Source organism: Phalacrocorax aristotelis, chromosome 4 (genome assembly GCF_949628215.1).
Source record: "Phalacrocorax aristotelis chromosome 4, bGulAri2.1, whole genome shotgun sequence".
NCBI lineage: Eukaryota > Metazoa > Chordata > Aves > Suliformes > Phalacrocoracidae > Phalacrocorax > Phalacrocorax aristotelis.
In genome coordinates, this window is record NC_134279.1 from 48,382,703 (window position 1) to 48,397,088 (window position 14,386).

At 38.5% G+C, this 14,386-nt stretch overlaps 2 protein-coding genes across 34 annotated transcripts in view; both read right to left on the minus strand.

The window, feature by feature from the left end:
• Positions 1–589: 589 nt before the first annotated feature.
• SORBS2 (sorbin and SH3 domain containing 2) overlaps positions 590–14,386 on the minus strand; it is a 232,611-nt gene continuing 218,814 nt past the window's right edge. For 29 of the 33 annotated variants that reach the window (XM_075091302.1, XM_075091300.1, XM_075091289.1 and 26 more), the window contains 3 exons: positions 6,623–6,672; positions 3,401–3,507; positions 590–2,590 (listed from right to left, as the gene is read on the minus strand). In XM_075091302.1, coding sequence (XP_074947403.1) covers positions 2,529–2,590; positions 3,401–3,507; positions 6,623–6,672 — 219 coding nt within the window. In that variant the 3' untranslated portion in view covers positions 590–2,528. The remainder of the gene's footprint in view (positions 2,591–3,400; positions 3,508–6,622; positions 6,673–14,386) is intronic. The other 4 variants (XM_075091283.1, XM_075091286.1, XM_075091282.1 and 1 more) reach the window with 2 other exon arrangements.
• On the minus strand, positions 9,689–14,114 carry LOC142056473 (uncharacterized). The gene has a single exon (XM_075091313.1). The coding sequence runs from the start codon at positions 14,035–14,037 to the stop codon at positions 13,216–13,218; it is 822 nt and encodes a 273-aa protein (XP_074947414.1). The 5' UTR covers positions 14,038–14,114; the 3' UTR covers positions 9,689–13,215.

The window sequence follows — 14,386 nt, forward strand, 5'->3', positions numbered from 1 at the left end:
GGCTGCTGCCCGCTTAGTTTGCTTCTTGTTGCAGGTTTTGTTTCTGTTTGAACAGTTGTTCCTCGTCAGACAGACACACTAGTATGGGGTAATTCAGCTTTGCAGGCAGAATCCCAAGTGTGAGATACTCCCCAAATATCTCTGTTTTCCTTAAATCTTGCTTCTATGCTGTTGCTTTACAGAGGAATTCTTGTTTTGCTTTTGTTAAAGGAAAGGATTAGGGCGTGGGAGCTTTTGCCAGCTATAAAGCGCTTGCCGTTGTGTATTTTATCTTTGTGCTTCTGGAGTGAAGGGTGGCTCTGGCAACAGAAAATTCTTTCAAGTTAGCACAGTCAATGCAGAAAGTCCATACGGTTGCTTTTGGACTCAAGTGTTTTAGGGATGACACTGAAGTGGACCAACCGCGAACTCCATGGGCAGTGCTAGCTGCCCATGTATAAAACCGGTATATGATTGGTGGTGGTGGGGGAAAAAAAAAATCTCTGTACAAGGCAAAACTGACTATTTGCATACAAGCTCAAAGACTTAGGCACTTTGCAACGCTGAAATAACATGTTACATGTATTCTGAGAAATGATGGGGGAAACAGTTGTGTACTCCAAGCAAAATTTATTAGAAGTCTATTCGAGAAAAAAAAACACAGAGACCTTTTGCTTGTAGGAATTCAAAGTCAGTTACCTGAAAGCCAGGTATGAAAAACCTGTATTTTTCTAAAATCAGATACAGAGTAGAAACAGTACTTTTTAAATATCACAGGCAACAGATATTTCAATCATAAATGGCATCAAAGATAGGTATTAATCTCACAGCAAAGCTGCATGCAGATCTAGTTTAAAATTGAAAGCCTTTGAATATAAAGCTTTTGCCATGAAATCTGCAATAATAAAGGTATGCTGCACAAAGATGTTTCTTTACCTTTGTCTCAATGACATTTCTCAGTAATAAAGATATATGTACATTTAGATTTGGCTGGTAAACCATATTTTAATTAATAAAATTTTGCATAAAATGCTATTTTACAGAATTGCACTATCCAGATGTGCCTATGGTAAATAGAGCAAGAAAAGAAAAATGCATTGAAATGTTCTGTATGTGAAGAGGGCAAAGGCCAAATAAGGAACCTAATTTTTTTAAAAATCAACAACCAAATGGCTCTGTACAAAAAAGCAAACGTATGTACAAAATGCTACAGAGACTACATACACTTTGATAATTTCAATCCTTTACCCATGAGAAACGCAGTAGAAGCTTTTGCCATCTATAAGGTGCTGAAGAAACCAAATCTGATTTTTTGTTTTTATAAAGCCATAGTCATTATCATCCTGTGCCTTAAATAGCAAATTAAATTATGCTTACCTTTGCTTATGGCAAATGTATGTTTTCAGATGCTTGTTTCATTCAGGGGGAAAAAAAAAACAGCTCTAAGATGTATCTGTTTTAAAACTTGTGACTTTTTTTTCCTGTACTAAATTCCTAAAAAGAATGTGTAACTCAGGCTTCATTAACATACGTGTATATATATATAGTGAAATAAATCAGTACATGATACTTGTGAATATTTTTCAGGTGGCTATGTTAGGAAAAAAACACCCAACCCAACAACCCTTTGCACTAACACTTTACTTCCTGCTGCTTAAAATTCCTGTGATACGTAAGAACACTAATCTCTCAAATTTCATGTTGCTTACTATTACAACCATTTAACGCCAGACATCATTAGCAAGTTATTATTGCCTATGCTTTTATCATTGTCCTGTCTCTTCATTAAATCCTCTTTCCCAAGGTTTTATGTCTCTTGCGCTTCTTACCTTTTAACAGAAAACACTATAGTTTTATTAGGGAAAAAGAAAATAAAGGTTTAGCCAATACCATTGCACCCGTTCAGAACACTTGCAGTTCTTCCATTTTTCACTATGCTTGCTTGAGATTTTACAATCACTGTGCATATGTTACAACATACAAGTGCAGGCAAAAAATCTATATTATAATTTGTCATACATTGTAAACCAGTACAATAGGCAAACCTGTGATACGGCAAAGTGAAAGCAACAAATGCTGCCGAGCTAATATGAATGTGGAAACTCAAACAATGTTTTTAAAAATAGTAAACAGCAACTTCCCCCTGTATTTTGTGCATGCTGAAAGAAATCCCATCAGACTTCAAGGTAGTACCACAAATGTCCAAACCAAGAACTGTTTCTCCCCCTCCCCACCCCGCCATGGCCATTCACCTGCGTACCTCTCATCAGGCTTCTCCTATTGTGTTTCAAATGAAAAGACTCTAAAGCAGGGAGCATTTAAATGCTGAAACAATTCCTCTTGTTTCAGAAAAGCTTAGTTATTTCCACCGTGGTCGTTGCTGTAATACTGCTGTAACCGTTTGGCAGATGGGATGGGATGAGGGTGAACTAGATGGTCTCTATTTGAGACCGCAAGCAAGAAAACAGAAGGCCAGTGTAGCATGTTTTCTAGCAGCTTTATGCAGATGTGTTGCAGAGATGCAGCATAAATAAGTAGAGAAAAAAAATTCACAGCCTCTTGACATAGTTTCCAGGGAAAGTACCAAAGAATTTGGTTCTTCTTGAGGTTCCTGAAATTAGAAGCAATAGATGAAAGATGGGAATAACAACAGGAAATCACTATGTAAGCAGGGCCTTAAACATAAAAATTTAAATATTGCACAAACAGAAATATCGACAGTTCTTTATAATATAACTTCAAGAAGTATTTTGAATTTAATTTCTGAGTTACAATTTGTTAAAACTCCTAACTGCAGGAAGGAAAAAACAAAGAGGCATCTTTAATCAAAGTGCCTAGGCCTGATTAAAATCTGAGCTAAAATTTTGACTTGGCACATAGAAATAATTTAATTTCAACAACATCAAGTCTATTTAAATAACTTGAATTTCTGAAATGCTGAGGACTAGTTAGATGACTGTTAGCCACTGTGTGCATGAGTGTTTATGGAACCATTAAGCCACTTTATCTAGGCCTAGTTATGAAATCTCTGTTCAGCAATACTTGGTTCTCACAAGCAGTCAATGCTGTAGATGTGTTCATGCAAGGAAGTTTTACATTACCTGGTCTTTATGAAGAGAGCAGGAATACACAGTCTGTTTTGTGTCACGAGAATGACAACAGTGCCGTATAACAAACTGGAGGTGTATGTCAATCAATTCCAAAAGACACAAGTGAAAAATTGCTCACTAATTTCAGTGGATTTCATTTGGGATTTCTCCTGATAAAGCCAGGTTCAGGTTTATTAAATATATATGGTATTTATGAATACCAAAAAAATAATTTGTTTAAAAGATACCAAGCAAAGAGAGCAGCAAAGGTCAGGGGTGTGGGGGATGGGGGGGGGGGGGGGCGCAGAAAAAGCAATTGAATTAAAACATACCCACAAACCATCCATCATCACATTTTTCCATCACATCAATGACATCTCCCTCTCTGAGCTCCAATTCATCTTCGTTCCTAGGAGTATAGTTATATAGAGCCTGAAACCTTAAATAGGACAAATGATGCATTTTAAAAAGAAGTAAGAATTATTTGCACCTTTGCTGAAGCAGAGGACCTGGTTTAAAGATTAACTAATAAGGAACACTTCTTGCAAATAGGGGGAAATGGTTTATTTCGTCTGGTAGACTTCAGGGCTAGGTATGTATTATAGTAAATAAGTAAAACTTGATCGGAAAGGTAACCCATCAGACACTAAGGACTGGGGACTGAAGGCAAACCTGATGGCTCCTCAACCAGTTTATTTGATCAGTTGCTTTGAACACAGAATTCTAGTGTGGTTGGTTTTTTGTTTTTGTTGTTGTGTGTATGTGTGTTTGTTTTTAAAAGCATGATTTTACAGTTGAGTCACCAAACCAGAGTACTTCTAGAGGGGAGTCTGTAGATGCACTGGCCCCTTAACCCACCATGGTCAGCACCTAAATCTGTGGCTCTGCCTTCAAGCTTTGGAAAGCTGAACGTAGCGTATGTGTTTCCTGCCCTGGCAAAGCTAAGTGCCACACGGCATAAGCAGGGTGCCTGCTGTCCTTCTGTAGTCGGTGGAGGAAGGTGCACATGTGTGTGGCTCTCACGCTGCCGCTGTGACTGGGGGACCTCCTCGGGTGCCTCAGTAGCAAATACTGAGGTGAGACTTGGCACTGTAGGAGTTCTGGGGGTAAAAGAGGTGCCTCCTTCTGTGGGGAATAATTGCTATTTGGAAACATACAGCTGTAAACCCTTCCCTGGTTAAAACTGCCCTTGCTACATATATTAAAAAAATAGAGTGAGGGAGAGGCTTGAATCGAATCAGGGGAGATAGGGATGAAAACTCAAGCAGAATTCAGACACTGACTTGTACCTCCACCCTGGCCAGGGGCTACAGATTGAAGGATCTGAGGTGGATAAATGGAAGGAGGTATGAGGTTACTAAGTTTATTATCTTTCCTTCCTTGTCAGATTTTCCTGGAATTGAAAAAATGGTAATAAACTCTTCGTAAGGGGAGCTGAAGGTGCTTGGGCTGACAGCCCGTGGGCAGATTGCTGCAAATGCCCATGAGTCCTGCAGAGTCAGAATCTGCCTTTTTTTCCAAACCAGCTGTGCCCCAGCTATGAATGACCATGTGTAAAGGAGCAGGGTACAACAGCAGAAATTGTACAAAGGAAATAGTTTTAATTTCAAAATCTTGAAACCAAACATAATCACATCCATTTTTCTCCTCTTAAAAACAGTTCACTGACTTGAAAACGTTAATGCCATTATACTTCCCCCAATAAAAACAAAACAACCCCTCCTTTGATGTGTTGGTACTGAATATTTCCATTAGCTCTGTATCATTCAGGCAGAGTTTCCATGCCTTAAATGAAATGTTTCAGGAGCAGGAATTTTTTACTGAAATAAAGTCGCATTTGAAAATCCTATATACTGACTGGTGCTAGGCTTAGTCTAATGATGGGCTTTTTGAATAAACCACATCTATTTTTCACATTGCTGGTTTGGAGAAAAAAAGACAGTGTTCCAAGACAAAAAAAAAGATTTAAACTTAATTTTTCATGACTGGCCGTTATCTCTCCAAATCTGAAAAGTCTAATTTTATATTTTAATCATACTAACAAAATGGAATGGGAGTGGTTATTTAAGCAATTACCTCCGGTAATTTGTGTAGCAGGACCAAGAACAATCTGTGCAAAAAGTTAAATGGCAATAACACTTCCCCTCAGGCTTATTGTTATTTGAGGAAAGCAGAGCTATGATGATATTCCAAAACTGATTAAATGCAGCTTCCAAAGGTACAGGAGTTGCAGATGTAATGTGTCAAGAATAGGATTCAAGCCAATTACTTACTCAAATACGCTGACAAGAACTTCCAGTTAGCACTCTTTGTACTTTAGAAATATTCTTAGTCATTTCTAGATAATCCATTTTAATAACTCCTTTGTAGTAATTTAAGTCTCTCTTTACTAATCTAGGAATTTCTTAAATAAGAAAACTCTACTACCGTTTACAATACTAAGATAATATGCATTCAAATCAAAGAACGGTTGGTTGGCAATTTAAATATATTTCTATTTTTAATTTTAGGGATAAGTAACTTTAGTCATAACCTACTTAAACTACATTGAACAAAATTAGTTAGATAATTATTGCTTGTGAAGCTGAGTTAGGTACTTCTGTATGCTCAACAAAACCAAGAGGAGCTTGAGAAAAATGGTTTTAGTGAGACTGAAACCAAAATGTCCAATTTTCATAATATATTATCTGTGGTATAGTTATTTGGTAGCTTTTTGCCCCTCTCTTCTCTCTTGCCATTTCTTCAAGTGACTAAGAGATAAACTTTTAAATAGACACTAAGCTTTAGTTATATTTAGGAGAATTCATCTAACACACTCCAAAGTGCTTTGATGCTAGAGGAAGAATGGCTACTGGTTACAATGATCACTGAAGCAGGACCTGAGTGCAAGACTGAAAAAAACCCAAATTTTTAAGAGAAAATGGAAACCATCTTGCACCAAACTTGCATTTTAATAGTCAGCACTGAAATAGCCTTACGTGCCTTACATGTTTTATCCCAAGTGCTTACATTGTTTCTGAAACCAAGTCTTGAGACCTAGGTGGTTCTTCAATTTTTTGGAAAGGTTTTCTTGTATCTAATTTTTAAATTACACATGTAAATTACACCAGAAAGTGTGAGCCTGTGTTCCTGGAATCAACATTATCAAGTCATTTTTTTCTCTATTCAGATCCGGAACCGTTTCTGAATAATTTGTGTGTCGAGTCAGTAAAGCAGATGAGTTGAATCAATGTTAAATCGTTAATTGGCATTCTGCTGAGATGTAAAAATGGAGAGAACAAAAAAGTCTAAATTTATACTTGAGAGAATAATTTTGTAAAAACAAACAATGGGAGAACAGTAAGGTGGCACATCTGTCTGAGTCTGGTGTAAATTAAGCAACTAAGGCTTTGCCCTTTGGGACCTTCTTGGATATCTTCCTACATCATGTGGTTATCTGTAAACTTCTGAAATCTCTTCATAATTCTACTTGGCAGGTTAACAAATTATTTGACTATGTGCTGGCTATTGCTTAAATGTTAGGTTTTGGTTTAGTAGACAAGAAGTATACTTACGGTTCCCCCCCACCATGTATGTTTTCATGAGCAAGCACAGGGCGCTGTGGCTGAAATGAAATGATTTGAAATGTAATAAAGATTTATAGTCTAAGGTCCAAATAGCTGGATAGGGGCATGACACATGGTTGCTTGAGAGTTCGTATCCTACCTTGCATAAAAAAACACCCCACCCCACGCCAGCTCACAAGAAATTATTAAGAGACATGGCGAGCAACAGAACCTTGGCAGGTTTAAAGATCTGATTTTTGGAGGACATAATAAAAACTAAAATAAAACTGTGAACTTTATCAACAGTTTGTTCTATTTATAGGAGAGTAGAAAGTTGGAATAGAATGCTGCTGCCTCTTCACTGTGAAACAGAAATAGCATTAGAAAAAATCAGATGCAACTGTTGAACATTATACATTCCTTGGGTGAAGCATATTTTTAGTTAAGCAGAAATAATATCTCCTATACGTAATGGCAGAATTTAGAATATTCATAGACAAACAACATACCAATTTACATTACACACACACACAGAGTACTAACTTGGCAGGCATAACATGCTATGCTTTAATTAATTCTCTTTCATCTCAAGGGGGAGCACAAAGCCATGCAGGCTGTTGGGAAACAAAGAGCAGAAAGAATTTTTGAAAGAATGCATGATGTAATTGTGTGAAAATAACAATTAACACTTTTACTGCAGAGGAAAAAGTAGTTTGTATTTCCAGTGCGAAGCTTTATGAAAGGAACTACTTTCCTTCTTAATGAAGCATGACCCGCCAGTAATATCCAATCAATCTGTACGCAATGGAAATGAAAAATATTACCCTCCTACAGAAACCATACCCTGCTTAGAAAGAGATTGACTTACACCGATTAGAATCTGGCTGGGGCCAGAAACAGTGCAGGAGCAGCTGCTTGGGAGAGCTCTTGGTGTGAGCAGCGATCATATTCCCTGTTGACTGAGGATGCCCTGTGGTCGTGCGGTAGAGACCAACAGTCTGATACAAGTCTGGGAACTGTATCTGTTTTGGGAGCATGGCTAACAAACACAGCTCATGGCACTTTCTTTCATGAACTGAGTAAACTGCAACCTGATCTTGAAGCCATGGGATTTGTCTTATTACTCCACGGTTCTCTCTTTCCCAGGTTTGACTATTTCAGTTCATCTCACTTCAGTTTACTCTTGAAGATGATGCAGACTTCCATGAGAAGGCCATGGTAAACAACCCACGGCCTGATGATATCAACTGAACGTTAAAACGCACTGTGTTTTTTCTTCCTTTTGTTTTTTTTTTGGCCCTCCCCTCCCAACATCTCCAGGTGAAATTGAAGTAGTTGGATTTCTTTTCATCATGTTTGTATATGTACATGCAGAAAACATTGTGAACATTCTCCCCTTCATCTTTACAGTCTGTAAAGTATAATTTAAAAAGGTGCCTAAAGATGCAGGCAGGTAGATTACAGAACTTTTACTCACATTAATGACAGCTAGGCGGGACAGAGGTTTTCAAAGTGCAAAAAAATTGTTTATATTTTTTAAGAGTCTCTTCTCTCCTTCATTTAACTCTCCTCTGCCAGCATACAAGACAGATGGATATTTTTTACTGAAGAATCCAACAATAAAGTTTGCAAATTAGATGTTTCTGTTCTCAGAAAACCCCCTTCAACAGTTGGCTTGTCAAGCAAGAGAATATTCCACTGGGCAGATTGCTTGGTATTTGGATTGGAATCTGACCGTATTTTCTGCTAATCTTTCATCAGGTCTGTAACTGAGCTGAATGCCAAAGATAGAGATGCAAGAGAACTCACCCGAGGTTAAGAATTTTTCTTGCAAACAATAAAAGTTAATGTCCTAAACAATACTACAAATGATTTAATGCTTTGAAAGTACACCAAGCTATGAAGAAATGAGGTAGGTCAGTAGTCAGTATTATCTTCTTTTTCCACATATGCTTCAACCCTTTAAAATGTTTTATTGCTAGTTACCTACTGTAGAAACAGATGACTGGAAATCTTCACTCACCTTGATTTTCTACTCTATGTTATTGCTACAGAGAAAACTGACGAAATTAAAATCTGGGAAAACTAGGGTGAAGTAATCTGTGCTATGTCTGAGCAGGGCGACCTTGGAGGTTGCTCTCTGTCCGAATGCGTTCCTCAGTAGTAAACCAGCTGACATCAGGAAGCTTTCTCCCCATTTTCTTCCCCTAAGCTCTTATTCCCATATACAATGGCATTGGCTAGAATGGGGGCTGCTGCAAAGCCTGGCTAATTGTGCTTGAGAGATATCATGAAATGCATCACCCTGGGGGTAGCTCTTGGTGCTTAGGATTTCTAGTTTCCAGCTACAAACCAGTTCACTACATTATCCTGTTGCCTGGGGAAAATTGTAGGACCTAATCCCCAAAACATTAAAAAGTGTGCAGTCAAGTCAATGGTCCCAGCTGTACACCTGATTTTCATGCATGACTGAGATGCACTTGCGTATAATAGCTCTGTATAGTCCTGAACGTGCAAATTATGTGTATGATTTGTGCTCTTGTAGTTTTGGTGTTAAAGTAATAAATGCACTAAACATTGACCAATACAGTCCTCTTAACACATTGATTACATGCTGTTCATTTGGCGTAACAGGCAAAATTAAAATAGGGCTTAATCCCTTTTTTATGGATCTTATTCCCAGTTGGACTTTCTTTGGGATGGTGTTGGTCCACTGCTACAACAATCCTGGCCTTCCTATGATTGAACTGTCTCTCTTCAGTGATGAAGAAAGCACTGTCCCCTCACACCTGGTCATAAACAGAGGCCTGCCTAAAAGCCAAGACTCTGAAAGTTACACAAACCTGCACACCTTAAATTAAAATTCAAATTTTAAAAAGGGACCCACCAGAAGGACAATAAACTAAAACGAGCAGCAACAGCGTGGAAAAGAGTTGATCTTGCTATCAGTTTTAAGAGCCAAATGTAAAGAAACTGATGCAGAGAATAATTTAGTCCTAAACTGAAAGCAAAACACAACCCATAAATTCTTACTGTCATATAGTTTAGGTTGGAATTAATTTTTTTTTTCCATAATTTAGATCACCTTTCTGAGCCAAACTTATGCAAACTTTAAACAATCTGACTTTCTGGCTAGGTAAAATTGTTACAATTATGTTACTGTTATACTACAGATATGAAGGGAAAGGCTAAAAAGTATGACAGTCTGGACTAACAGTGCTTCGATAAAGAGCAGTGTGTTGTGTGAACATCACATAGCAGCAACAAAATGTTTTGAAAAGGAGGACATGGATTCAAAAGCAAGGATTCAGCCTGTATACAAAAGCCTGTACACACGCAATGAAGTATAAATCTTTGACTCCTAGAAGCTGTGCTTTTAATAAACTAGAAATGCTTTGCAAGAATAGCAATTTAGAAAAAAACCCAGGCTAAATCTAGAGAACTTTGATCTCTAACTTCTTGTAGCACTGGAAATACTATGCAGTACCACAGAGATACACTAATGGATTTATAAAACAAGTTTTGGCACACACAGACCTGTTGGCTTTACTCAGACATAGCACAGAAGCACAACAGGAAGAAAACACAGCATACTGATAGTGTTGAGACACTTGGGCAAAAGCAAAATATTGGAAGACTGGACACTGAGCTCTTTTTCTATGGAAATGCTGTTATTGCACACTGGGCATCCAGTACCATACCCTGTGTGAATAGCTGTGACCTCTCACAGGTGAGCTGCAGGACCTCTTAGTCATCACTGGGCTACGAGGAGGTTTACCCAGAACAAATATCTCCCTCTTTAATTTAGCCTAGAAAAACCACAAAAACTGCGTCAAGTGAGAGCTTAAGAATGAAGCATCATGGGGGTTTTATTGCTTCATTCATACATGCAAACTGGACACGCTTTTCTTGATAACAAAAAGCAAGTCTGTTACAGGTGCAAATAATGGTACTATTAGTATATGGTATTTTCATTGTTGCCACAATAATACAGAAAAGCTCAACAGGGCAGAGCATAAACACTATCTTAGAAATACCAATGACAAACACTGTAATGCCTTGCTGTTGAACAAAACACAGACCTTAAATTTGCAATTAGAAAGCAAGTATATACTTGATGGAAAGCACTTCAAGGAAAAAAAATCCTCATTTTGTTAGCGTCACTACAAATCAGCTAAATATTTGTCGGAATTCAGCTCCTAAGGGTGTGTGTGCAGCAAATGTGAATTCTCAGGGGCAGAGGCGAGTCGGGGGGAATGTGAGAGGAGTGCAGTGCTGACATTGGAAACCTTCTAACTGGTATTTGTGACTGCCAGTAGAACATGGCAAGGCAGAACAGCAGCTCTTCGGAGCTGAGAGGGTGAATGTGAAAAACAGGATACCAAGGGAGGTCTGACCTTTGTCAGTTAAGCTAAGCAAAAAGTACCCAGCAAAGCACTGCACGACTGATAAATTAGTCAAAGTTGCAGAAACAAATGCAATACTGTGGCTTATCCCTTCTTTGAGGTGAAACATACCTAAGCCCATGACAGATTTTTGCCCTGGAAAGAACCCTTAAGTCTCTTCCCTACTTCAGCGAAAAAAACCCCAACAGATTGGGTGGACCTTAAGACTTCTTGAAGTCCGTTATGTCTGGGTTTTCCATGAACATACACTGTGAGACATGGTAGATATTTTTAAATAGTGCGTGGAGTGGTGTTGTTTGTTTGGTTGGTTGTTTTTTTTTTCCATTGATGCAATGATCACTTTTTCTAGGATAGTTTCTCAAACTTTTTACATGAGTTCCTCCTTTTCATGAGCAAATGGACTCTCTGGGAATCAGCACTGGAAATTGACTTTGTCTATCTAGAGCAATAGGGTTTCCGGATTTCGTTTTACTGCCACAGAGCTGCAATGCTGCCACAAAGTGTAGTCATGAAGAGGGAATAATCTTTGTCCAGTCCTTGACTAACAGAACTGGTATTTAGAACATGACCTCCTGCAGTGGTGCTTTATTGTGAAATTTATGACTGTTCTTCCAGGGTTTGGATTGAAATTGAAAATGCATTTAAACTACAAATGTTACTTAGTTTCTGTGTACTTGAATGTGAGTCCGTTTCTTTCAGTTATGTAAGAGCTACAGATGTTCTGGTATGGACTTGAGATTGAGTTGAAGCCTTTTGCTTTCCTATCACTGGTATCTTCTTAAACTATTTCACTGTATCATAATGGTTAGAGTTTTACCTTGTGTTTCATATGAAGAAGGCTTATCTTGATACTCTATGTGCTATGTTATTTAATATTAGTAAAGGAAACAATACATTTGAAAAGATCAAACTCAGTGTTAGCCTTGCAGTTGTTTAATATACATGAAGATTTGCAACAATCCGTACTCAAGAGGTGCAGTTACCTTTAACTTGGGTGAGTCTGTCTCCTGCTGATGTAAGGGTTTAGAAAGGAGAGGAGGTGAGAGGGAAGCAGTAGACGAGGATGTTGTAGGAACACTGTGAGAAGTTGGTGCCTTGGCAGAGTGAAATGGAAGATAAGAAGAAAGGTGGAAAGGAGGATCAGAGTTTCCTGAAGTTCCCATAGAAAGTAGAGCTGGCTTAAGTATTTAAGAAAAATGAGAAGCAATTGTGCTATAAAACCAGCTGTGAAGGACATAAAATGCTCAATAAGGAGTCACGTAACTAACCTGAACAGTCAGAAATGTGATGCTAACTTTATTACTAGTCAGTCTACTATTCTGGAAGAAAGTTCTTCCCTCAGAAATCAAAAGAAGTTGCTATTTATGGCAGTGGATTTCACCTCTATTCTTACAGTTTTCTCCTGTGTTTTTCAGGTCAAGTAAGGGCAGAGGCATCCTGCAAAAATCTTTCTAATTAACTAGGTTAACGTTTGGCCTAAAACGTATTGCCCTAAGTATCTGATTTACATGTTTGCATGTGCTAGCCAAAGCAACTGCCCGAATAGTCTGTTGAAATAAGTGCTGGACAGAAAAGATCTGTTTTAAAACTTTGCCTAGAAACCACACAAACTGTGTAGCAATATTGTGGCATTTAATGGCTAGCAGACATTTGGGATAGTTCAGTGTTGTACTGTCCCAAAGAGGAACTGGGGAGGGCTTTAGGGGGAAGCATTTGTTAAACTGCCAAACATAATTTGATCTGTTGTTATTAGTCACATTCTCGTAACAGAGTCTACTATAAATAAACCAGCTGGAGAAGTGACACATGTGAAGTACAAACCGCTCTGTCTCTGCAGGAGGCACATCCCTCCCTCTGAAGACTGCTGACAGCATTTGCCGGCTGGGGCCTCTGGCTCAAAAGGGGTGGCATGTAATGGGCCGGAGAGGAAAATGATTCACTGTCTTTTCACTTCAGAAGCTCGATGGCAGCTAACAAGGACCAAAGGGAAAGGACCAGCAGAACTGATACACCATAGAATTTACAATGGTGTATATGTCTGTTTCTGAGACGGGACTATCCCCTAAAACTTGCCATTTTTATCCAATGCAATAGGATAAAACTCTGCTTGTGCACAATACAAACATGTAAATAAAGAAAAGGCAGAGAATAATTATACTAAGCTATCTGAACACAGAAGCCAGTTTTTTTCAGAAATTAGAGTACCTTATCAATATTCGGTGAAGTGTATCCTTCATAACACACCCTGGAGTCTCCTCCACTTGCTATTGGGAATTCTAAATTGTCATGTCCCAGATCCTCCTCTATATAGAGTCTTGTCAATTCTTCTGCTGTGCCTTGTGCTCCTCTGTAGAAGTCTGATTCTTGAGGCTTTGACTGATCCCCTATATTAACTGACAGATCTGTAGTACAGATTTCCTCTTTGTTTTCAGCAGTTGCAGCTAGCATGCTGGAGGTGGAGCCACCTTCATGTGGCGAAGGGATGTTAGAGGTAGCACCAACGTGTTCACCTTCTCTTGTAGTATCTGACAGGTCTCTAGGCACTTCAATAACTGAAGAGTCAAGCGTACCTCTCAAGTCTCTATCTTTTCCTGGGTTGGTATTGTTGCTGGTATGCTTATATGCTATGTCATGAGAAGCGCTGGCTGGAGATGAGACAGAGGTAGATACAAGAAAGGGCAGAGGAAGAGCTGTAGGAGAGCTGAGAGAGACCTCTGTATTTGGAATAAAGTGATCATCTTTAACTCGGTGAATGGTATTACCTGGGGAGATTGGTACAGACTGGGATGTTGTTAATGCCAAAGAATTGAGTTCTTCTAAGTCACAAAGAAAACTGTCTGGAAATGGTGGAGGAGGCAAGATGCACACATTTGAAGGTGAAAAACCAACAGTCCTTGAAAACCAGTCACTAGTGGCAGCCTGGAGACTCTTTTGATCAATGGGTGACCAAGAGGAGGAAAGGTATCTGGAAAGTGGGGACAGTGCTTGGGAAGGCAACTTCAAAAATAAGAAAAACATGGGAATTTAAATAAATAAATAAGCATGGTAGAGAACTAGGATATGAATAGACTGGAAAACAAAAATGTCTGTGCCATCATCTGGATTATAGGGTATCATTTCAGTGAGCACAGGTGTCTAAAATCATTACTACATGAATCAGAACAGCAGGAAAGACATTTGAAAAATGAAACTCTATCAGGTTCTGGCTTGGGGCTTAAATGTCAAACATTAAGACAGATCTGAATCATTACATTCACGAAGGCAACCTGCATTTGGTCTGTTAGATTTATGTTACTTATGGCACTCTGTTAGTGAGCGTGTCACAGGTTATTAAATCATACAATTAATAGTCATGTAATTTTCCTCA

Coding starts and splice junctions, on each gene's coding strand:
- LOC142056473 (XM_075091313.1), bottom strand. CDS start 14,037: ATGTTTTTCTTATTTTTGAAGTTGCCTTCCCAAGCACTGTCCCCACTT.